General features: G+C 44.6%; 1 protein-coding gene across 1 annotated transcript in view; it reads left to right on the forward strand.

The window, feature by feature from the left end:
- Ca10 (carbonic anhydrase 10 (inactive)) overlaps nt 1–24,822 on the forward strand; it is a 508,909-nt gene extending 484,087 nt beyond the window's left edge. The window contains exons 6-9 of the mRNA XM_013077742.3: nt 3,407–3,479; nt 19,538–19,692; nt 21,697–21,871; nt 23,564–24,822. Of these exons, the coding sequence (XP_012933196.1) occupies nt 3,407–3,479; nt 19,538–19,692; nt 21,697–21,871; nt 23,564–23,586 (426 nt within the window). The 3' untranslated portion in view covers nt 23,587–24,822. The remainder of the gene's footprint in view (nt 1–3,406; nt 3,480–19,537; nt 19,693–21,696; nt 21,872–23,563) is intronic.
- The last annotated feature ends 1,066 nt before the right edge of the window (nt 24,823–25,888 follow it).

Genomic DNA, 25,888 nt, shown 5'->3' on the forward strand with positions numbered 1-25,888 from the left:
GAAAAGAAAGAAAAAAAAGAGAGGAAATAAAAACAAAAAGAAAGAAAGCAAAGAAAAAATAAAACATCAACAGCAAAAAAAAAAAAAAAGAGTTTCCTTTCTGATTGGACCCTTATCTGAGTCAGGGTGGGGCACAGCCATGCCAGGGGCATCTGTGACCAGTTGGCCACCACTCCCAAACTCTTCTAGTTTGTGTCATTAGCAAAGAGAGGAAAGGGCATTTAGCCAGGGAAGCATCTTTTTAGCCTTTCCTCCCTTCTTGGTACCGGACATGACATCTCTACGAAATTGCTCCAGCTCTGTATCTTTTGGTATCATCACAAACCCTGGAAGAATAAACAGCAGAATCCTGAGTGTCAGGCCCTGTGATGTGTGTTTTACCTCTATTTGATCTTCTAGCACTAGTAAGAAGCCTATGGGTTGGTCATCTGTGTCCATATCTTACAGATGAAGGAAATGATTCAGAGAATTCTTGGTATTCACCCAAGCTCAGGTAGCTCACCATAGCCCAGCCAGGGAAGGAATGCAAATCTTGCTTTTCAGGCTCATGACCTTATTCTCATTCTGTGCCTCTACCACAGAGACAGGGAAGGCAACAGAGAGCAAGAAGAGAGAAAAAAAAAAAAAAAAAAAAACAGTGTTATCCACAAGCACAGAGCAAATTTCTGCGTTGCTCTTCCAGCCCTATGATGACACCAATCACCAGTTGGTACATTCAGCCTGGACCACACTCGTGGTCTACAGTCCAAAGATACAACACACATTCTCAGGCATGTCTGTGAACTCACCTCCCCCATGGCCTTCCTGGTGCCAACCCTTCCCAGAGTAGCTCCCACAGGCCAACCTGCCTGAGCTATTAACCCCTGTCCTTTGGAGGGGTCTCAGTCTCAGCCCCCAACTTTGCCTCACTTTGCTCAAAGCCCCTGAGTCCATGAATGTCATCCCAGAAGCACAAACATTACAGTGGGCAGAGTGACCAATGGGCCACTGGGCAGCCAGCCTCCCCAGCAGCAAACTGTTGGCATGGCCCACAGGCTCGAGCAGATATGCTTGCTGCACTGAGTCAGGCTTGCTGCCTGACTGACAGGTAAGGCTTCCAGGTCCTGGGTGCTTCCCTGCAGGTTGATGAGAACAACTCAGGGCCCATAGTCTGAGGCCAGCAAGTAGCTCCTGCATCTCCTTGGGCCACTTTGGCCTCAGAGGATGCTCCTGTTCTCTCCCTGAGCAAACCTAAAGCTTCCTGGCTCCCTCTGAAAATCAGTCGCAGCATTTCTGTCTTTGCACCACATGATCACCTCCCAGTTACTCAGCTCCACTGCAAGTTCTCTGGCCTCATATCAAAGTTCCAACTGAGCAGGGGAGCCAGGCCAGTCTTCGGCTAAGCACGGGCACTCAGAGGTGAGAGCTCAGCTCTGGTCTCCAGGACATGCAGCCTCTGCAGCTCAATCTCTCCTCTCCTCCTCTTGGTCTCCCTGCTTCTCCTCCCAAGCCCTCTGCAGCCCCACACGTGGGTGGTTTAGTTCTACAGATGTCACCCTGCTCAAAAGCTGAGCCACAGGAGGCGTTGGAGTTACTGGCTAAAAGAAAAGACTTGTTTATCTGTGGGTTTTCTTTATCTCTGTCCTCCCCTAATCCCCCATCCTTCCCCTGACCATGGGGAACTGAGATTTTGCAGTAATTGCGGCTCAATCACACACCATTAACTTCCCACTTAAGCTCACTTATCCCAAGTATATATTTTATCCTTGCACCCACACAGCCAACACACCAGTGCCCACAAATCATCTGTGTGCACTTTGGGACTTTTTCAATTATTTTTAATCAACTCAAAAGGGGCTGGTCTCAACATTAGTGCTGCCTGCACTCGTCAGGTGTTAGGAGCCTAAGGCACCTGGCAGCTAAGGGACAGGGCATACTCCTTCCAGGCTTGAACAATGCGTTTTTGGTTCTCCTCCTTCCACAGAGTGCATCAGGGCTCTCAGTGAGAGGCTTCTAGCTCTCTTTTCAGTGCTGAAGTACATGTCGAGTTGAAGTGGGGACTAAAGTTGGCCTCAGAAGCTGTCTGCATCTCAGGGTGGATGTTACCTCCACAGAGAACTGCCACTCACAGAGATCCCTGTGGTGTGTGTCTCACCACAACACACTCAGGAAGCTGCAAAAAGAGAGACAGATGGAGGGAAAATAAACAGTCTGTGCTTTCTCCAAACTGAAATTACCTGTTGCCTATCTAATAATAATAATCATCTGTTGCAATTTTCCCCACCCTCAGAATAAATCAAATTTAAAATGTTGATGTGTCACAACATCCGATTAGCAGCTGAGGCGTAAATTGCAGAGCAGAGCAAGGAGAGAAATGAGTAGGATGAACAGTGATGCTCAAAAGAGGCTGAGTACAGAAGGCATTGTTAAGGAAACCTTGCATAGAGTTACGTGCACCCAAAGCACAGCCTCATAAATAGTGGTTGCCTGACTCGGAGCCTCTTGAAGCTTAGCTTCTAATCCTAAAGGAGGAGATATAAGGGTATCAGCATAAAATGGGAATTCATTTCTGAACATTTAGAACAACATCTGGCCCATAATAGGCACTTGGTAAATATTTATTGGATGGGTAGATGGATGGATGGATGGATGACTGGTATGGCTGATATATTTAATCCATGCAATAATTAACAATGATACAGCAAAGTTCTATATGACCTTATGCTACCTTATACTACCTATATTACCTTATATGTATAGTGTGTGTTTTTTCATCTCATGATACTGCTATTCTAGATACTCTCTCACTCTCTAGATAAATATCCCTGTCCTAACCTGTCATATCCCCTGCTCAAGACACTTTGATGGTTCTCCATCCCTACAGAGCAAAGCTTAGATGCCCAACAGGACATTCAAACCTGCTGTGAGCCAGCCTCTCCCTCCCTCTAGGCATCTCCCCACTTCCCCGCCATCTTCCCTCCCCCACCATTCCCCAGGCAGTGATCCAGCCCCACCTAGGGAGATACCTGGCTGTCGCGGCCCCATGTCCACTCCAGGCTTTTCCTTGCTGTTCTGACTTTTCCACCCTCCACCACCAAAACACTTTGCTAACTCCCACTTATCCTTCCAGATACAGCTCACAGGTTCCCCGGATGGTGGGCGGGGTCCCCCTGATACTGTCACAACGGGGGCTCCACCACAGCGCCCCTCGCCCATGAGAACCACTGGCTCACCCACCCGTCTTCCTTCTCTGCACTGCGGGTCCCCACAGAGAAGGGTGGAGCCTTTGCTCTCTGAATTTCTGGGCATCCTAGGATTTGGCACATGGCGGGCACTCTGGAAAGAGGGAGAAACAAATGAAGGCCAGGGGTGGCGTTCATCACGGGATAGTGCTGCCTAGTCATTAATACTTTCTTTTCTCCTCTAGGTTTCTGATTCATCAAACCCATTTCTTAATCGAATGCTCAACAGAGACACTATCACAAGAATAACATATAAAAGTAAGTTTGGTTCAATTTCCTCTCCTGCAACTATTCCATAAAGGTTAGTCCTTTCAGAGGCAGGAAGCCAGAACCGATCCACTCTGGGCCTCTTTGGGCTTCATGATCCTTTAATTCTGTACAAAGTCACTCTGAAGAGCTGGGATTGGCTAAGAGGCAGCTCATTTCAAACAGTAATCCCCACAGTGTCTCTGTCATCCATGCCTGTCGAAGGCAATGATGATTATGATGCTGTGGTCATTGCTCTTGCTCTCCCTTGGATTGATAAAGAGCTGAGGGACTCAGCTGTCCACAGTTGGGGATCTGACCTCAACGCTCCCTGAGGCCCCCAGCCAGGCCAGGGCTCCCTCTCCTGACCCTGTCCAGGAAGTGGCAGGGTGGCATCATTTTCATTCTCTGGGGCCCACAGATCTAGAGGACTCTGTCCAGCTGTCCAGAAGCAGGAAACCCAGCTGCTGGGGGCTTCGGAGTGTTTCATCCCCAGCTTCTTAGGCAGAAAAGAGAGGACAGTGCAAAGCTGAAGGAGGAAGGGGAGGGAGGTGCTGCTGCCCACCACGGTGATCCTGAAGATGCAGCAGGTCAGAAGGTTGAGGCAGCACACTCCAAGAGATGAAAGAAACCCACGTGGGGAATGCAAGGGAGCAGCAAAGTGGGATTCGAGTCTTGGCTTTGTCCTACAAGGAGCTTTCTCACCCTGACTCTGTTTCCTCATCTGTAAAGTAAAAACTGGACTTCAGTTTTCTAAAGTTGTCTGGGTCTAGGGTTCTGCATCAAGCAATAGATAAATAATGATTTTTGCATCAGCATGAAAACATTGTAACTTCCACATACCTTTGGTGGGTCCTTCCCCGAGCTAGGACCCTGTTGTAGGTGCTGCTTGTACCTCCAATAGCGATGTGGAAAAGACAGAGAGGATGTTTACAGGTCTCACTTTGGATGGTGGATAGGAGAAGATGGGGAATCCTGCACTCATTCATTTATTCATTCAACAAACATGGAAGCCCAGATCCTAGGCCTACCCACAAGGGGACCAGACCCCAGCCCTCCACAAGAGATGTTCACTGCTGCTCGCTCCCATGTGAAGAGGTTGAGGAGCTGCTGGGAGGATGGCTGCATCTGTGGAATCCCTGCACCTAGCTCACAAGCCCCTAGAAAGACGAATTAAGTTGTCTCCACACACGCACACACGGTGCCCTTCCTCATCAGTATTCTTGTGGAGTTCTCTCTCAGCACACACTTCGACGGCTCAGCTAAGGGAGATATTTCTCTTTTGAGTGTAAATAGCACATTTATAACTGCCCATAAAAGATTATTATTCTTTTAACTTTTTTGATTAAAAAAGCATGAAAATTAAATAAAATGTTTTCAAATAATCTTGAATGTGCAGTTTAGAGACCATGAAAAGCTATTAAATTGCACATGAAGCCCCAACACACCCTCTGACAGATTGCCACTCACGCAATCATTGAGGGGCTTTTCCCCCCTCCCCAACCCGAGCACCAGGCTCATTAATATGAAATGAGATGGCAGCTGCCACACTGGGGAACAGGGAGGGGAGGAATGGAAGGGAAAGGGGACGAGGGAGAGAAGGAAGGAAGGGGAAGGGGAAGGAGTATAAAGCTTTGAGAGCCCTGAAGGGCTCTGAAGCGTTCAGCAGGAAGAGCTTTGCCTCCATCAGCGTGGAGGCCTGAGTTACAGTGCGACTGGGCCTGCTCAGCAGCGGTGACAAGGCTCGAGGAGAGTAAGGGTCAGAAATGGGCATCTGAAATGAGCAGACATGTCTCAGACAAAGAAGTCAAAGCAGCAAACAAATATAGGAAAAAATGTTCAACATCACTGGTCATTTGAGAGATGCAGATGAAAACAGCACTGAGATTCCTCCTCACCCCAGAAAGAATGGCTGCTACCAGGAAATCAACCAATAACAAATGCTGGCAGGGCTGTGGGGAAAGAGGAACCCTGCTCCACTGCTGGTGGGAGTGCAGACTGGTGCAACCACTGTGGAAATCAGTATGGAGATACCTCAAAGAACTAGGACTGGAGGTCCCATTTGACCCAGCTATTCCACTGCTGGGGATCTTCCCCAAAGAATTAAAAGAATCATACCACAGCGATACATGTGCACCCATGTTTATAGCAGCACAGTTTGTGATAGCCAAAGCTTGGAAACAGCCCAAGTGCCCAACAACTGGAGACTGGATCAAGAAAATGTGGTTTTTTTATAAAATGGAGTACTACTCAGCCATAAAGAACGACAAACTAGAGTCATTTATAGCTAAATGGATGCATATCGAGGCCATCCTCTTAAGTGAAATAAATAGGACACACATGTGTAAATACCAAATAGCTTCTGTACTGTGAGAAACTGATAGTGTAAACAAGAGTTGAAATGATTAAAATGAATAAGTGATAATTTGAAATAGGAAAAAAGGTCCAAAGACGAAGGGGTGAAGGGAGGGGAAGGGGAAAGGAAAAACTATGAGAAAAGAAAAGAAAAAATGGAAATGAAATCTATGTAAATAGGGAAGGGTGGAGGGAGTGAAGGGCACACAGATAATGGGAAAAAAAATAAAAGCCAAGATACATCATGTACAGGTACAAGCACCCAATGATAAATGTAAACGAATTGTATACCTAAAATGTACCAATAAAATGTACCAATAAAATTAATTTAAAAGTAAAAGAAAGAAAAAGCAGCTCTGGCACCAGGTCTCAGCATCATGCTAAGGCCTTTGTGCTCAAGGCAGGCAGGGCCCTTTCCGCCTCTGAAGACCTCCTAGAAACGCAGAGGGAAGCCATCAGGGGCTCCCTCTCCTCCTCCTGTCCCTCACTCTCTGTGTCTGCCAGGGCCATGAGAAAAGAAAGGGGAAGTGAAAGGAGATGGAGACCTGGCCTACATGGGCAGAGGTGACCACCTCCAACCTGGTCATACCTAGCAGGTATTTTGTGCTGTTACGCTCCAGCAGGGAACAATATAGGTGTTCCCCATAGTGACCTTTGTCACACACCTGCAGGGTCCCCTCCACAGGGACAATGATGGCCTACCACACGGGGAGGCCCAGATACCACCATGCCCAGGACATCGGTGGAAAGGGGTTGATTTGCTCAGCATGAAACCTAAGCTCTCTTCCCGAGGCCTGCGGCCCGTGGAAGGTTGGCCCAGCAGCCAGCGGGGCATCTGGATCAGGTGTCACTCTGGAGCACACAGCTAGTGGGGGACAGAGAACATGGGCCTGGAAGTCTCTCCCAAGGCTCTGCAAGAGGCAGAGGTTACACTGGCATCAGGCTGCGAATTCGGCTCAACAGGCTCACGATGCCCCTACTCAGGGGCACCTATCAGGTCATCCTGCTTGTAGACTTCTAAGTGACACAGAGATAAGTCAAATACCCGCACCCTGCCACTTCACCCACGCCGCCCAGGGGCACCTGACCTCACTCCTTCACACCCCCACCCAGCCCTTGGACCCAGAATTACACCCTGGCACGGCTCCAATGCATCCACCCACTTAGATGCAGGGATCCCCTGTGATGTGCCAAGCATCAGGAGCATGGAGGTCCCACTAACTGAGAACCTGCCACACTTTGAGGTCTGCACTACACACGCAGCACCTTACCTCATGCTGTGAAGTCTTCCAAAATAGGTTTATCCAAAATCACTATCCCCTGTTTCAGAGGAGAGCAAGGGCACACCACTAATGGTGGCTGGCTAAGTCAGCAGCTTCTGCAGTGCTCAAGAGTAACCACTGACATCTCACTGCTGCCCATGTGGGTGGGCTGGGGTGGCTCAGCTCCACATGGCTCTCATTCTTCCAGGACCAAGAGCATATCCAGGTCAAATATTTCTCATGGTGCAGGGTGAAACCATGGGATGTTTTCATCTTGAAACACACACACACACACACACACACTGTTGTCCATTTTCCACTAGCCAACACCAGTCAAGTGGGCAAACCCAGCATCAAAGTCCTCCCATGGTGATGGGAGTTCTTCCATACTTGAGAGCAAGGATTTACATGGCTCCTCCTGGGTCCTGTTTCCTAACTTGTTTCCTTCCTTTCACACTTCCTCCCTATGGAGCAAGGAAAAGCTAGCTCTGAGCTCTTAAAATTAGTTGTAATCCTAGTACTTGGACATTATGTGAAAATTGTCAGCCTCTTTTTCTCTTAATCACATTGGTTCAATGTGAAGAGTCATCTATTTGCTTTTTGCATTTGCCTCCACCTGGAAGGGACACAGACTACCCACAGAGCTGACACAGTGGGCACTTTGCTCAGGCTCATCCTTTCTGAAATGCCAGCTTATGTTTCCCCCGGCATGGGACCTTTCGTAGAATTCAGCATCATCCAGAAAGATAGCAGTGCCATTATGTGGCATACATAGTTATCAGAGAAAGCACACAAGCTGGTTCAGGGCAGGGCTTGTCCTCTCTAAGTCTTCCCCCTTGGAGGACACATTGTAATGAGAAACCAACATAAGACTTCAAGCAGAGGGACACGATCTGCTGACGCTGTGGTTATTGGCTGGGAAGCGACTACAGAGAGACCTGGGTAAATGAGAAAGATGAAGGCAGCATCCAAATGACAAGGCAACAGCACCGATGAAAGAAAAGCTAAGAGATTTGTTAGAGCAGATGTGTGATGGGGGAGCAAGAGCAGAGTCAAGGATGACTGTAAAGTTTTTCTCTGGAGCAACTTGAAGGAAGACATTTCTGTCCACGAGGATGGGGAAGACTGTAGATGGACTGTGGGTGGAAAGGGAATCACAAATTTGGAACTCCTTGTGACTGGAATGTCTATTAGGCATCCAAGAAGAGGTGTGGTGTAGGCAGTCAGATACGTGAGTTTGGATTCCAGGAGAGAGAACTGAGGATGTAAATGTGGAAGACATTGACATCCAGATGGCATTTAAACTTGGGTGAGATCATGGAAGGAAGAATAAATAGAGGAGAGAGGTGGGACCTGTCCTCACTTCTGAAAGAGCAGCTCCAATCTTCATGGCTTAGAATTGAAAAGCACTTCTAAAGATATCTTTTAAATCCCAACTTGAAAGAGGCTCCCGCATGACCAACTCATCAGCTGGCTGAAGAGGTGGAGGAGGAAGAACAAAGCATGGAGGGCTGAGGGGAAATCACCACAAAATGGTGGCTGGTGGAAACCCAGCCTGTTTCCCAGGTTTATAAGAATTGCCATAAAGTAGATGGGTAGAAAAGGGGGATTCTTTTGAGTCCGTTAAGAAAAGTCAGTAACTATAAAAGGATGAAAGAAGGAGAATCTTGCCAATAAGAGGACAATTTTGAAAGCCATGCTGGTGAAGGCTACCACACTTGAGGGGCAGTGAACTCTTGTGAGGAGAGATGAACTGAGCAGACTTGGACTTCTACACTGGATTTACCACTTCCTTTGCTGTGTGACCTCAGACAAGTTTCTTAAGATTTCTGAGGTAGTTATCTAATCAGTAAGATGAGACTATTGATACTGACAATGAAAGAGTTGGAAGAGTAGATTGAACAAGGTAGTGAGTCTATTGCAGTTGGTTGAACAATGATTGGTATAAACTTGGTGCACAATGTATACATACGTGTGTGTTCCTAAATTGTTCTAAGGTATATGCCTGTCAAATTCAGGTTCCTGAAGAGCAGAAGACAGATAACTATGATGCTGAAAAAATGTATGGCAAAGGTGGACACAGTACAAGGTATACAGAACAGAGTTTGCCTCTTGAATGAAGCATAGCTCCTGCATTTAGATCTATGCAATATACTGTAATGACTTCATGCAATTCTAACGTCTATCCTTGGAAACTTAGATTTCATACAGTTGAGTAAAACTTATAAAACACTCTTCCTAACCAGGACTGACAGTGAAAAAGACCAACCTGAATTAATTTCAGGGTAATTTAGAAAATCTTCTAAAGAAAACCCATTTTATTAAAATTAAATTCCCTTTCAACAGAGTGAGGGTCAAGACTGAATTCATGACATTGAAAAAATGGATTTTCTGAAAGGACTTTCTTGAGATGTTGGTAATTTACTCGAACTATTTTCATTTTTTAATATAGGGTACTGGAATAATGCCTATATCCCTGTTTTCCTGTGTTAATTAATTAGCAGGCACAGAACCTTAATTACATAAAAGGTAACATTCATGTCATTTTCATATCTGCCTCATTTCATTGAACCAGAGTTATTCTTAAAAAGGAGATTTCATGGTATTTTCAAGTGGCGAAACTAATGATTAATAATTGCAAAGAGACTTCTTGCATAGGTAAGACAGAGGAGTTATTAGAACATTGCCTATTAATGAACACTTTCTTTAACATCCTCAGCGTATTATTGTGGTAGCTTCATTCTCCTTCAATTTCACATGCTCCATTCATATCATATGCTATAAGCAATAGTGAGCTTAAGTCCAGTGGAATCACAAAACCCACATTTAGAAGGTTTGGTTAGTATATTAGTACAGTTCATCCCATTCAAGCACTCCACTGAAGGCATTTGAAGGAGAGTTTTAAACATGGTGTTTAGCGCAGAAAACAGCCCCCTTAAAACATCTTTTTCAATCTTATCTGTCTATAACTTTGCTTTAGCCTCACGTGCCCCCAGAACCCCCTGCTAACGGATGCATGCGAAGGCATGACCACCAGCTGGTAACTGCCTTTCCCCTCACAGTTCTTGGGGAAGTGTTCTCCCCACTGCTCCTTAGGGCGTGCAGTGTTAAATGTGATGAAATATCACCAAGGAGTTTAAGCAGATTGCTCCGGGTGCCTTTCTCTATGCTTAATTGAACTTGTACTTTCATTTCAAAGGAATGGCTTTGGAAATGTTTTCACAGAATGCAAAATGTGGCCCGCTACTTCTTCCCATGTTGCAATCTAAGTAGTTATTCATGTCAGCAAGGAGCAGAACAGGAGCGGCTTACCTCCAAGAATCCAATTCTCAGAGGCCCCTTTTTGTTCATTTATCTTTTGTGCAAAACAACAAAAAAAATCATATTACTTTATTCTTTAGTAATTGCCTTTTTTCATTGCAGTTGAATTTGCCTCAGATTACAAGAGGAAATGTCATTTCATGTAATAAAATTGCCAAATGGTTCCATATTGATCAGAAACAGTATTGATTTCAGGGAGAGCACTGTGCCTTTTTCTCATTGGCTCAGTTTGCTTTGAATGGGACCTGCACAACCAGAATGGGGGGCCATAAATCATATGCCCAGGACAAAGGCCACCACGGAAGCTCAGACAGAAAGGTGGCCCCACCATGTGGTCCTGGCAATGTCACCATAGTGTGTTTTTCTTGAACAACAACAACAAAGTCAACTTGGGAGTTGGAACCATGACTAAGAACTCAGTATAGAGTCACCGAGTGCATGTCATGAAACCAAAGACACAGCTCCCAACTTCTACAGTCACCTGAAAGAGTAAAATCGGGCCATATACTCTGCATAAATATCCTGCACTACTGATTATCCAAGAGGTCTTCCTGTACTATAAAGATAAAGCCAACACATAAAAAAGCAATTACAGCACTGTCATACCCAAAATTTCATCTACCAAAAATAAAGTTGGCTACACAAACTTGTTTGTATTAAGAGATGTTTTAGGATCTATGGAATCTTTTTTTTACCTAGTCTTAACAATGATCCACAATTGTCCAGTGCCCCAGGTGAAGCGTTATATGACTTATCCATGAAAGAATAGCAAGTGTCTGGCAAAGGCATAATTAGAATTTATACTTGGATTGGGAATTCTGACTTGAAGTTTAGGGCTTTGCCCTCTATAAGCTATTTACTCATAAAATGGGTGGTGGGAGGGTAGATAGATGAGAGATTAGATAGATAGATAGATAGATAGATAGATAGATAGATAGATAACCTCTCTGTAAAACTGTCCATGAAAATTTATCTAGACTTCTTCCATCACTTTTGATAAATATCCTTAAAGCAAATAGAGGCATGCATGATCTCCCACCTTTGTGCCAAATTTATATATTTCTGTTCACAAACATCCTTGACCTCCTCTAGGTTCTTCCTCACCTCACTGATGAATAGAGCCGTGAGCTCTATTTGGAGAGGAGAATCCACCTTCCAGGCCTAACTCTGAGGCTTCTTTCTGGCTGCAACACCCGGATGTTAACACCAACATACATAAAAAGATGATTTCAGCTGGGTAGCAATTAGCTCCTGGCCTGTTTGGCCATGGAAAGCACCATATTCTTTTCTTGGGTTCCACTGCCTGTGTCCTACCAAATGTACTAAGCAAGCTTCCACCAGGGTGAAAATAAGATGAAAAAGGAAGCCTGCGGTTCTCAAACTCTGATATGTAAAACAGAGAGCATGGATTTAATGGTTGTCTTTGAAGCATAGTGATGAGACATGAGGACAAAAGTTACATGTTAAGCACGTGCCAATTTCAGCAATGTGAATATGCAGGTAAAAGGCATGTTTGGTGTAGAAATATGGTAACACCATATGAGATGAAAATAGAACCAAAAGTCTCACTCTGATGTCTTGCGGTCTGACACAGTAGAGAGGGTGGTAAGCAGCATGTGTTTAAGCTAATGGTATAGGCTGGAGTCTTGGACATGTTTCCTATCATCTAACAGTTGTTGTCTCCTCCTCTCTTGGTTTCTGCCCAGCACCACCAGCATTGATTCATTCATGAACTATTCATTCAGTTTTTCAGTCTATGTTTATTGAGTACCCACTATGTGTAGACTTCATACTGGGACCTGGGGATTCAGAGATAAGGATACAAATCCTTCCCTGGAAGGCTCACAGCTTAGTGGGAATGGTCAAATAGATAAGTAGTTATTAGAGAGTTCATTCAGTTGATTCATGAAAGAGGAGGGCACCACACCAGCTGGGAAAACCAGGGGCCCTGGAGAGAGGTTATCCCAGGGGTGCTAAGCAAAGGCACTGTAGGTTTGGAGGAGGTGACACCAATACTACTCAGCACTGCTGAGTACTTACCTGGGCTGGGCCTTGTGCTAGGTTGTACTTGCGAAGTGCTCCTCAAACTACCTTGTGAGGCAAGTACTCCAACCACCTCTATATTACAGACGTGGAAACTGAGGCTCAGACAGTTGCTTGCAGGCCTAAGGTCATGCAGATGATGAGCGGCAAAGTCAGCATCCAAACTCAGTCCAAGGCTCAGACTCTGGGTCTCTCCCAGTTTTGTAGTGTGTGCAATAACAAGCCAAATTGTCAAGGATGAGTATTTGTGAGTTTTGTGTACAGCACCGTTGTGAATGGGGAGCTAGGGAGGGCAGAAGCCACCTGTGTGCTCCAATGACTGGCTCCCAGCAGAGGAAGTGGCCGAAGAGCAATCTCTCAGCAGGACCACGGCAGCTGGAACAAGGAGTGTGAACATGCTGGGGTTTCAAAAGCACGCTGCTACCCTATTGTCGGGGGAAATCCGCACACATCACCTGTGCCTCTTGCTCCTAAGCCCCACCAGTCCCCAGCCCTTTCTGCAAGCGTGGCTGCAGCCCAACAGCTGACTCCAGCTTCAGCAAAACACAGACGTTCCTTTTGTCCACTCCAGTCATGCCTGGAATGCCCCTCTTTCCATTGCCTCCTTCTTTCCCTCCTCCTTCCACCCTGAATAAAATAAAATACAGAAATAGCAGCACACTAGAGTACCCAATATGCACTTCGTGCAAGCTTGGTTAAACAAATCACATTGACCTTTAATAAAACTGTGCCAAATGCTTCCTTCTCTCATTCAATATGTTCATCTTCAGGCCAAACCATCGTCAGAGCAAGCCTCATTAAGTGCAAATCTGATCACGCTATCCCCACTTCCAACACTTCAGTGGCTCCGAATTGACTCCCAGATGAAGCCCCAACTCCCAGCGCTTCACTGAATGGCCTTCCCATGTGGCCAGTGCTGACCCTGCCAGGTTCGTTTCCCACAGTGGCCCTCCCCCTGCATCTCGCCACGCTCTAGCTGTCCCCAAGTACACAGCACTCTCAACTGCCCCAGCCCTTTCTCTACCGTGACTCAGTCTGCAGGGCCCTGGGCTCCCACCCCCTGCCAGCCACACACTGATTACCTCCTATTGTTCAAGGTGCATTTGGGGCCAGCAGCTTGATTCTCCCTTTGCTGAGCTCCCCCTACTCCTGCAGGGCCAGTGAAGATATGTATCACTGTCTGGCTCACCTCCACCAAGCTTCACACGTGACACACATTAGAGGCTTAAGAAACAGTCGCATGATGAACAGCCTGCATAAGCTCATTGTGTTGACCCCAGACCCAATCCCAAAGACCATCATAATGGGGCCAATTTGGACACTGTGGCACTGTCACAGGAACATCTGACCACGCAGGCTCTATGTGGACCCAACTTGGTCTTATTCTAGTCACTACTTCCCTCCTGGGCTCATCCTGGACCCTTAGTGTTTTGATGGAAAGGGTTTGTTTTTATTTAAATAGAAAATCTGTCCTCTTAGGGTTGGTTGGATTGAGTTTGACTGAACTTTCTTTCTCATGGGCTTTGCATGAACACAGCACTGAAAGTGTTCTGTTACCCCATCGAGGGAGTAGGAGGCCAGGGAGCGCAGTTTGCAATGGAGCTGGCAGACGGGGGATTCATTTGTATAGTTTTATACTGGCTTAACTGATTTGTTCATAATTTATTTTTCCCCCCATTAAGTTTATTGGTACATTTTAGGTATAAAATACATTTACATACATCACTGGGATCTTATACCATTACATGAGTATCTGGGTTCTTATTTTTTTTCCCCTTCCCCTGCCCTCCCTTCACCCCCTCCACCCTTCCCTATTTGCATAGATTTTGTTTCCATTTTTTTCCTTTTCTCATATTTTTCCTTTTCCCTTCTTTCATTTCCCTTACCCCAACAACATCCCCTACTCCTTTAGACCTTCTCTTCCTATTACACAATATCAATTACACATTTTTAAAATTACAATATTAAGATCTAGGAGACATTACCACAGATTTTACAGAATTTAAAAGGATATAGAAAGCATATTTAAAAAATCTGTTTTGAAATAAATTTGACAACTTCTAAGAAATACCTTGGAAGACAAATTAATGAAACTAACTCTGGAGGAAATATAAAATTTGAATAGCACCTATTAAAGAAGGTATATTCCTAGCTTGAAAACCTACCTATATGACAACAGCTGGCTCATATACATTTTAACTGATAAATTATATAAAAAATTTAAAGGAGAAAAAAAAAGGAACACTTCTCCCCTCATTTTAGGAACTCAACATTGTGCTAATCCTAAAACTGGATAAAGATAATAGAAGAAAAAAGGATGAACATAGATAGAAATTTGTTTAATAAAACAAACTATTAGAAGTCAGATCTGGCAGAATGTAGAAAGTGGTTTTGTTATAGGGATGGCAGTGTTGGTTCAGCATTGGAAGAGCCACCCCCAAAAGTCATCATTTTAACAGAGGAAAGGAAAAAGCAATATGATCCTGTCACTAGTTGGAGAAAAAGTATTGGACTAAATTCTACAGCTGTTCATGGTCAAAGCTATCAGGAGACTAGAAGTAGAACAGAACCTTCTCAACAGATTAAAGACATGTACTCCATACTTCCAGTGAGAATGCCTTATATGAATGGAGAAGATACAACGCTTTCTCCTTAAGGTGGGGAACAAGGGCAGGTATGCTTACTCTTTATCTGTCCATTAAACTTTGAAACCTAGTCCCCACCAAAATAGTCTGGCAATAAAATGACACAATTAGGGTAGGATTGGCAAGGTAGAAGCAAAATCTTTATATGTAGATGAAATGATCACCTACAGAGAAAATACTAAGAAATCTCTAGGAGCCCCTAGAACTTGTACTTGAATTTAGCAGGATTAGAAAACACAAGGTACATATAAAAATTCAGGTCTGTGTGTACTTGCTATAAACGAAGAATTGGATATTGAAATTTAAAAGTTATGTAGGAGTACAAAGGACTTAGAAAAGTTAAAAAAAAAACAGTGTTGGAAGACATTTAGTACCTAATTTTAAGACTTCATCTAAAGCTACAGTAATCAAGGCAGTGTTGGTGTAAGGAAAGACATATAGATCATTGGAATAAAACAGAGAATCTAGAAATAGAACCACACATATATGGTCCACTGAGTTTTGAAAGATTATTTAACATTAGCATTTTATAGAATATAAATTCAATTCAAGAGCCGAGGAAAAGATAGTGTTTACAGCAAACGGTACATGAACACCTGGCATCTGTATATAAAAAAATTAACCTCAACCCTTTATTTACATACATAAAAATAACTTGAAGGGATCTATGAACCTAAATATGAAAGCCTAAAAGTATAAAACTTTGAGAAGAAATTATAAGAGAAAATATTTATAAATTTAGGGTAGGCAAGAACTTCCCAGGATACACAAAACATGATGTATAAAAGAAAAAAATGATAAATGAAATTCCAACAAAATTTAGAACTTTAAATGACATCATTAAAATGAAAAATAGTCCTTAAACAGACCATATTTACAATACATATAACCTATGACCAGAATATATAAAGAACTCTTACAGCTCATTAATAGACAACCCAATTAAAAAGTAGATATAAGTAGATGATAAATAGCCAGTACAGCACAAGGAAAGGTGTACAACTCTAGAATCAGAAAAGTACTATTCAGTACAATAACAAGATTGAATTATACACTCATTAGGGAGATGAAGTTAAAACTTTTAAAAGCCTTGTCATGACTTTTTCTTTTTGTTGGATTCTCCCCCTTTGGGTTTAATTTGTCACACCCAATAGATTCATTCTGCTGGGTTTCCTGGGGTTGTGATCCTCACTGTCTTTTCCTAGGGTATTGTCTAAAATTTTTTGGAGTGCCGGTTTGGTATTTATGAAGTTCCTGAAGTGCTCTTTATCATGAAAGTATCTTATTTCTCCATCAATTTTGAAAGACAGTTTTGCAGGGTACATCAATCTGGGTTGGAGGCTGTTTTCCTTTAGGGCTTGAAATACATCACTTCAAGCTCTTTTTGCCTTGAAGGTTTGCATTGAGAAGTCTGCTGTGATTCTGATGGGATTGCCTTTGTGTGTGATTTGGTTTTTTTTCTCTCACTGCTTGTAGAATTTTGTTCTTCTGTTGGATTTCCGGAATCCTAACTATTATATGCTTATGTGTAGATTTTTTTTTATCAAGGCTAGATGGAGTCCTATGTGCCTCACTTATCTGTATGTCAAGTTCTTTTCCCCTGCTTGGGAAGTTTTCTGCCATCACTTCTGTGAACAGTTGTTTATGTCATCTGCACTCTCTCCTCTTTCTTCATGGACTCCAATCAGTCTTATGTTATTCTTCTTTGCATTGTCTAGCAGCGGCTGGATTGATTTCTCATGTTCCCTTACAATTTTGAAGCAATTCTTCTTTTCCTGGTCACTAATTACAATCTTATCTTCTATAGCTGAAATTCTATCCTCACATTGGTTCATTCTGCTGTGCAGACTTTTGATGGAGTTTTTAATCTCCTGGAATCTGTTTGCACCTGTTTTATGGATTCCATTTGTTTCCTATGTTGGGATTCCATCATGTTCCTCAGATCCTCTATTTTTTCATCTGTGTCTTCTCTATATTTATTAATCATGTCTTGCACTATGAGCACAATCTTTGCTGTCATCTGAGTAATTATTTCTGATTTCATTTTTCCTAGATCCTCTTTTGTTGCCAGTTCAGAGAGTCCAGGTGGTTGAATATCAGATTGTTCCATCTTGTTTCCCTTTGTGGTTGCTGTAGGTGATCCAGAAATCTGTTTTTGAGGCTTGTTTACATGTCTTCTCATTTCCATGGGGTGGGTTGCTTCTGGTGCCCATGCCACTCACCTTCTCTGCCCTAGGAGCATGGAATGGTGGTGGGGGAGCTTCCTTCCGGGTTCTGGGACTGGCTCACCTTCTCTGCCCTAGGAGCGTGGAATGGCAGCGGGGTGGGGGGGGTCAATTTGTTCATAATTTAAGAGATGAGCAAAGGAGCCCTGAAGTTCAAGTTCCCCTGGTAAAGATGGCTCTTTCTTACCAGACGAAGTTGAATGAGCCATTTCTGGAGGAAAAGAGGGAGGGAGAGGTTCTTTGCCTAGGAAAGTAGATTAACAGCATCAATACTGTTAAAGTGCACTTTTGTCCCACACTATAGTCTACATATATTTGCTTTGCCATTTGTCTGTGTTTAGAGCCTAACCCTGCATCTAGCACAAAGAGGCATTTAGTAAATATTTGTTGAATGACCTTAGTTTGGAGATCAGAACTGGGTTCCAAGTTCCATTCTGCAGCACCAGCTTCCCCTGTGGCCTTGAGCTGGTTACATCACCTCTCTGATTTTTGTCCTCCTGTTAGGGAGAATGCTGATATCTGCATTCATGGGTCCATACAAGGTTCTGGCTGCAAGTGAAATTTCTTCTTTTCTGTCATGTGTGTGCAATATTGAACTTGGGAGATTATATCAACACTGAAGAATGAGTCCTTTCCCACTAGGAGCTGCACACATGAGTGAGAGAACCCACAAGAACCCAGAGGGGCTGCAGAAGCCAGTCTCAGCCCTCTGCAGCCAGGATTTGGGCCCCTACCATGTGTTCTCTGGGTCTGGTGGGTTGGATGCACTGGTGCGAGCTCATGGCACCCTGATGGGGTGATGGCTCTGGAGACAAAGACCTGGAATCACTGGGGGGCAGGGGCAGTTGAAGCCTTGAGCACAGTTGGGCTACTGTAAGATGAGAGTATGGACTGCAAAAGAGGAGAGGCTGGGACTCATCCTCAGGAAAGGTGACACTGGAGGAGCAGGCAGATGATAAGAGTCAGCAACAGGGCCAGAGATTTAGTTTAGTGGGGCCACTGCCTGCCTCGCCAGTGCAGGGTCCCAAGTTCAATCCCCAGTACCAAAAAAAAAAAGAGTCAGCAACAGAACCTGAGAAGAAATGGCCAGAAAACCAAGATATCAACTCTAGGGGAAGCCAGGAGAAGAGAACAACAGTGCTCATAAAAGAAGGGAAGAGGGATCATGGGGAGAGAGGAAGGGTGAGAGATTCACTGTAATTTATTGAGACTAAAACTTCAGTATGTGCATTATGATTTTCTAAAAACTCAATCAATGTATTGAATTTTTTTAAAAGATATATACCAAAATGTTTCAGATGATTTGAATTGTATCTTTTTCCTCTTTTTCATATAGCCTGATGTGTGTTTGCATAATTTTTATAATCAAAAAGCTATATTTTATATCAAAAGATATATGAGTTTGATCACCTCAAATAGGTTTAAAAGAAAAGGCTATGTGTATGGGCCCTCAAGGAAGAGATATACAAAAAATGAAATCAACTGTTGGACTTAATCATTGAAGCTTATGGTTGGATTTGGCCTGATTATTTGTCTTGGTAAAAGTATTTAGTGTTTTTTAATTAAACAATGTTAATACAAAAAATACTGGGAACCAAGTGACCTTCCAAAAGGTTCTCTGTTTGTTCCTCTCGTTGTGACTGTCGTGCCTATAAGTCTACATCTCAGGGACCATAACAAAGGACTTGGCTCTTCAAACATTCCTTGGGACCTACCACACCCCTCACAGCTCACCAGTACCCAATATCCCATCCTGCAGGATGAGTGCGCTTCTTTGCCTCCCCCACATCCACCTTGGCCATGGGACACCTTTGGGTACCAATATGTGAGCAGAAGTGTCATGTGCCACTTCCAGGATGGAAGCTTTCAGAGCTGACACATTTCACTGTGTTCACTTTTCCTTCTGTTGTTATAACTCACAGATCATGATGCAGATAGACAGGGTCTGCTCTTAGAGCCTGGGTCCCAAGGTGAGAACAAGAACAATAGGAAGAGAAACCTGAAACCAACCTGGAGTGGAGATGTTTGTGAACAATACATAAAACTTTGTTGTTTAAAATTATTGAGGTAGGAGGGAGGGGGAAAGGGGGCTGTTTGTTACTGCAGCTTGTCCTGACAGATACAGTCTTCTGGAACCCAACGCGAAAAAGAATACATCAGCAACACCAGCACTTTCTCAAGAAACCTAATTCTTAAGTCTTTCTCGCTTTCTTTTCTAGATGATGCATATTTACTACAGGGACTTAATATAGAGGAACTCTATCCAGAGACCTCTAGTTTCATTACTTATGATGGGTCAATGACTATCCCACCCTGCTATGAGACAGCAAGTTGGATAATAATGAACAAACCCGTCTATATAACCAGGATGCAGGTGAGCCTGTCTTTGGTCAGTCCGCTCCTGGGGAAGATGACATGAAGACCAGTGGGGTTGGTTCAGAGCCTTTCGTGTTAGGTTACTAGGACTGCTGAAACCAAGTGCCACAACAAAAACACGTCACCTCGCAGTTCTGGAGGCTGAAGTCCAAGAGCCAGGTGTCAGATGGGGTTGATTCCTCCTGGGGGTGCTCCATGCCCCTTCCTGGTTTCTGATGGTTTGCTAGCAACCATCTGAGCTCTTCAGCATGAGAAACGCACCCACCCCCATCTCTGCCTTCACCTTTTCATGGGCTCCTCCCTGTGTCTGGAACTCTGTGTCCTTTTCGTACAGACACCGCTCAGGTTGAATTAGAAGAGCCCACCCTATAGCTTCACCTTAACTCAGTAATTGCATCTGCAATCACCCCACTCCCAAGGTTACATTCTGAGGCCTGAGGATCACCAGTACTTCCAATTTAAGAGTTTGGGGGTGTAGTGGGGGTGCTCACAGTTCAGCTCAGAACATTTCTGTTTAAAGAGCTGACGTCTGGCATGGGTCAGCGTGCTCTCACAGTGGCTGCACCCCCCTGTCTGAGGGAGAAAAGACAACGAGGCTGATTCCCAAAGTGTGTTCCAGAACTCTGATTCCCAAAAAGCAAAGGCTCAAAATGAATGATGTGGCCAAACATGCTTGAAAAAGCTGGATTTGTAAATGTTGCATCGATTTCACTATGAAGGGGTTTCTCGAGCCTTTTAAAAATAGTAACACTCATGTCGGTCCCCAAGTGGAAGGCCACGTGACGTGCAGCCTTCTACAAATGTATTTGAACACAGGATTCTTTTAGATCACCTCATACATGATCCATTGCTCAGAAGTGAACAGGATACAGAACTGCCCTCCTGTGGCAGCTTTGCTAAGTGGCTCCGGGTGCACATCAGACCTGTCACCCCACTCTGCGAAATGGATGCACCCCCTCTTTATCATGGGGTGGGGGTAAATGACAGGAGTTTCTTCCCGCTCTGACCTCCTGTGACTGTGAGAGTCTATGAAAACTCAGGAAAGATGGGCAAATGAACCAGAACCCCATCTCCTTGACAGGATACGCACTCACCACCTGATGATTTGGACAGTTTAACCTCCCTGATCCTGTCTGTATTAATTGGGGCTCATTGGATGACAAGCAGCAGAAACCCCTGCAGATAGCTTAAGCATAGAAAAAGGATTTATTCAAGAGATACTCAGGAATCTCATGAAGTTTAAGATCACTAACTGATGTCAGAAACTCACTGGAGTCAGAATGCTAGAAGCCCTTCCTCTCTGCTCTTCTCTTGTTCATTTTTGTTTTCACCCAATTGTGCTGGGGATTGAACCCAGGGCCTTTGTATTGAGCTACGTCTCCAGCCTTTTTCGTTTCTTTATTTTGAGACAGGGTCCTGCTAAATTGCTAAATCATCTAGGCTGGACTCCAACTTGCCATCCTCCTGCCTCAGCCTCCCGAATGCTAGTATTACAGGCACCACATGCCACTGTGGCCAGCTCCCATCCTCTTCGTTCTTTTCTCCAGCTAATGACTATCTTCCTCTGCTTCACAGTCCTGGGGTAGAACAAGGTCTGGTATTCACAAAAATGAATTGAATTGCTCCCAATTAGTTTAGCTCTGAGCCCTGGACCCATTGCTGTGGTCCAGGTAAATACCCATCCGAGTGTCAGGGAAATACCTAGCCACAGGTGTTAAAGCAAGCAGGACTCCCACAGAACACGCAGCTGGATTCCTTCCTTGGACAGGTGGCACATTGGAGGGTGAGAGTAAACGACTTGCTCAGAGATGCACATGAGCTAGTGAGCTAGAAGCCAGTTCCCTCCAAACTCGGAGACATTCATGGCCTTCAGCCCCACTGAAGCCAGGAGAGAGGGCTCTGAGGGGCTTGTGGCCTTTCGCAGCCAGTCTCCTGGGTCTAACTTCTTCCCTAGAGCATGGAAAAGGACAGTTGGACCTCGCAGCTCTTCCTCTCTCCACAGATGCATTCCTTACGCCTCCTCAGCCAGAATCAGCCATCTCAGATCTTCCTGAGCATGAGTGACAACTTCAGGCCCGTGCAGCCACTCAACAATCGCTGCATCCGCACCAACATCAACTTCAGCCTGCAGGGGAAGGACTGTCCAAACAACCGCGCCCAGAAGCTGCAGTACAGAGGTGGGTGTCAAGGCCCAGGGCGCAGGGCACAGGCCCAGAGCTCCAGCCTTCTGCTAAGACCTGTCTGAAAGTCCTGGTGCTCTTGCCCGGTCGTGGAGTCAGGGCGTGAATGACCATGAGACCACCCCTCCCATTCTGGTGCTGCCTTTCTCTTAGTAAAGCCTGTCTCTCACACCTAGAGCAAGTGGTAAACACTCTAAGGTTTGATATATGTGATCTGTATTGAAGGTTTGATGCCACATATATGAAACCTTTATACCCTTCTGGTTCAGGCAAGACAGACTTTTTATTGTCATTTTTTTAAAAAGAGCCCAGAAAGGGTGGTTTCTGCAAGCATATCTGTTAGAACAGGATGACAAAAGCATTTAAACTGTGGGTTATGTGTCCTCTAGAAGGTAGCAATTGCACTGGATCCCAGGCCATCTGGACGCAACGAGGTGGTACAATGTGTAATATACCCTTGTCCCCAGAAGTGGTTATTGTTCCTGCCTGGAGGACTCATAAAATGACCTCTGCCTCCTGTAACCCTCTGCTCCACACCCAGCCCTCTCTCCTCCCTTCTGCACCCGAGATATCTATTGGCCTCTGTGGCAGAGTCTCAGTGTGGAAAGAGAGGCAGAGGCAGCACAGGGTCTTGGAGATGTTCTGGACCGGAAGACAGGACATTGAGGTCCAGATGTGCATCTAACAAGTCATGCAAACTCAACCACTTACTCCTGTGGGCCTCACTTCTTCCTGACCGTATCTGTCCCCATCTACTTCAGAACTCACCGTGAGAGATAAATAAGAGCATGGATGAGGAAGCCCTTTGTGACAATAACATGCTCCCCACCTGCAGGAGCTGTGGTTCCTACTGGGCAGCTTTTAGAAACAGGTGCCACTGCTGTCCCCACCCGTCCCCTCGCCCCTCCTCCTTTCCCCACATTCCCTCATTCTGATCTCTCTCTTAGACACATTCCCAGAGCACCTAAACTACAGATTACCTGCTCCTGTACAGCCACACCTACTAGGAAAATAAATACTTATTATTGTGTGCTTCTAATGTGTCAGGCTCTTAGGCAGGTGGTGGCGATCCAGGGGCAATGAAGATAGACATGGCTCTAACCATACAGAGCTCATAGTCCAGACCAGGAGCCATTGCACTATATTTGGTTATGGAATAGCAAGCAAATATCTTAAACTTTGTGGGCCATACAGTTTCTATCACACTCTAACGAGTCTGTGAAATCAGCCATAGACAATACGTGAGTAAATAGGTCAGTAGTGCTCCAATAAAACTTTATTTACCAAAAAAAAAAAAACCATAATGTGCTGGATTTGGGCTGTGGGCTGAAGTTTGCTGGTTCTGGTCTAGACCAGCCATCAGATAGAACTTTCAGTGATGACAGAAACAGTCCATATCTACGTTGTGAATACAGCAGCTACTGAACATCAGGAGTGTGGCTGGTTTGATGCCACAACTAATTTTGTTTAGTTCATTTACCTTTGTGGTAGCCATATGTGGCTGGTGGCTGCCATGTTGGATAGCACGGTCTAGTGGGTCATGCGGAACAAAGAAGTTGGGAGACAAATAAGGATTTATAAGACAGCCCCTTCCACTTTGGAGTAAGCGCCCCCAAACTGTGTGTAAATTAATTCAGTTGTGCCTTGTTCTGTGTTGTGTGTGTGTGATTTTGTTTCTTCTCTTTCCAGTAAATGAATGGCTCCTCAAGTAGGGAACTAAGCCAAGAAGAATCCCACCTCAGAAAAATGCTACAACTGTGAATTGATGTAACCCAGAATGTCCTCCTTCTTTCTTCTTTCTTCTTCCTTCCCCCAAGCCTCATTCACTCTTTGGTTTGGCCCCTCCCTTGTTCATGAAAAGTGCGTGCAAAACCATGGCAGAGGAACTCATCTGTTATACACAACTCCCAAACACACACACACACACACACACACACACTCATGCAAGCTCCATGATGGAAAGCCAAGTTTCAGAAACAAAAGGCTCATTCATAAGAAGTCATAGAAGAAAATAACCAGTTAACCTGATGACAATTTTGATACCGTTTTCCTGAACTAAGACATCTACCCAGTGAGACTTTTCATTCTTTGTACATACAAAATTCTTCCCAGTGAGAGAGAGGAGAAAGCACAGCTCTGAAAGCATCAAGTGGACTTTTCACCAGGCCTTCTCCAGCAGTGTCCTCGGTTCCATTCAGGATGCTGGCGACAGGTGAGCCAGGACAAAGCCAACCAAGGACACTTATTTCTAGATTATGATTCTTCTGTTTACTCAACAATTAAAAAAAAAAAACAAAGGACAGACATTAAAGAGCTACACATTGTATATATATCACCACAGACTATAAAGAAATGGAATTATTTCCCTCTTTGTCACATACATGTAGTAGGATTTGCCAAGATCAGAACTGATCCATTTGCTGTTTGTTGTTTTCCGAAGGTCATACATTGTGTTTGGTTATCATTAACAGCTCAATAAATGTATTTAACGAGTTAATTTCATTTTTCCAGCTTTCTGTCTGTTCTCCTCCCTTCCAGGATAAGCCCTGGCTCCATGCAACTCTATCCTTTGATTTCACTTGTTTCTCCATCTCCTTGTTTTGCTCATTGCAGCCAGTTTTACTGAGTTTGTGGCAATCAGGAATGCATTTGCTAAGCAAGTATAACTTTAATTCCACTCCATGGCTCGATTATTCATACAAGGTGAGCTTCAGCCTGACATAGCAGGCGACAGATTTCTTGCATTTCAAAACTGCCATCCCCCTGTGATGCTCCCATGAAGGAATGCACTTTGCCTTGTAACTTCCTGGGAAAGGGTGTCTTTTCTCTCCAGGTGCAGCCAGATCTCACAAAGTACAAACGAATGCCTTTCTTTTCTTGTTTATAATGGTCATTCACTGTGTTTGGTTACTGTCAAAAAAAAATCAATAAATGTGTTTAACAAGTTACCGAGGACCCCTGTCTGAGTTTATTGGGAAGGAGGATTCTCCCTCCTGCAGTCTCTGTGTCTTGCTGGGTCCACCAGCAATCACATCCAGCTGGCAGGGGGAAGCCAGGGCCACCAGAACAATCAGTCTGGCCATTCCCAGGGCCAGGTGAGAAGACATCCAGGCTTAGCTGCTGGAAGAGAAGACTCGAATGTGCATTGGGTGGCCAAATTAAAACTAACTTTCCTCTCTGCTTTCTATCACAAGCTCCAGGAAGAGGGAAACCACGGGCACAGAGAAGCTGTGCAAATGGAAACATTCACAAGCAGATTGAAAACTTCACCTAGTGGCAAGATACGTTAACAATGAAAAAGTCAAAGAGCCAGTTATTTCATAATTGAATGATACTCCCTGGACTTTCTTGTTCGCATTTGGCATCAATGTGAGCTATAGGACAGCTTTAGCCACATGGTATCTAGGCCTGTTTCTAAGCAGTTCTATTTGAGCCTGGAAGTATAGCTCAGTGGAAGGGCAATTGCTTAGCCTTCACGAAGCAGGGGCTCAATCCCCAGGACTGAAGAGTGAAAAAAGACTTATCCAAACTAAATACTCATAAAGATTTAGGGTGGGCAGGTAGCAGTCTTTTTTTCGTCTGAGTCTGCTTCCTCTCTGAGACTGAATCTTCCCTAGTCTGCAATGGCCGCAGGGGCACAGTCCAATGCTTGAAGAATATGAATAGCAAATCAACTTCACTCTGCCTCTTGGCTGCTGTGTGACCCTAGGCAAGTTGCTCTACTTCTCTGATCTGCACTTTGGAAGTGCTAATAAGCACCTTCATGAGTCAAGAGGCTTAAAATACTACATTGGTACTTCAACCAATTAGCACAATTCCTGCACCAACTGTTCTCTAAAAGAGCATTTGTGTGAGCAGCTTATCTGAATCCCACCTCAGCACTCTCTCCAGGCAGGTGCCGCCGTTGGTCACAATGTGGAGCACCAGATTAATATTACACAGGAGCAACAGATACTTGGCCAACGGGACAAATGCCTGTGCAGAAAGGGGCACAGTGGGGAAGGGTGGCAGGGC

Source organism: Heterocephalus glaber, unplaced genomic scaffold, assembly GCF_053883595.1.
Source record: "Heterocephalus glaber isolate CG9 unplaced genomic scaffold, H.glaber_assembly_v1.0 deba00001773, whole genome shotgun sequence".
In the NCBI taxonomy this organism is placed as follows: domain Eukaryota; kingdom Metazoa; phylum Chordata; class Mammalia; order Rodentia; family Bathyergidae; genus Heterocephalus; species Heterocephalus glaber.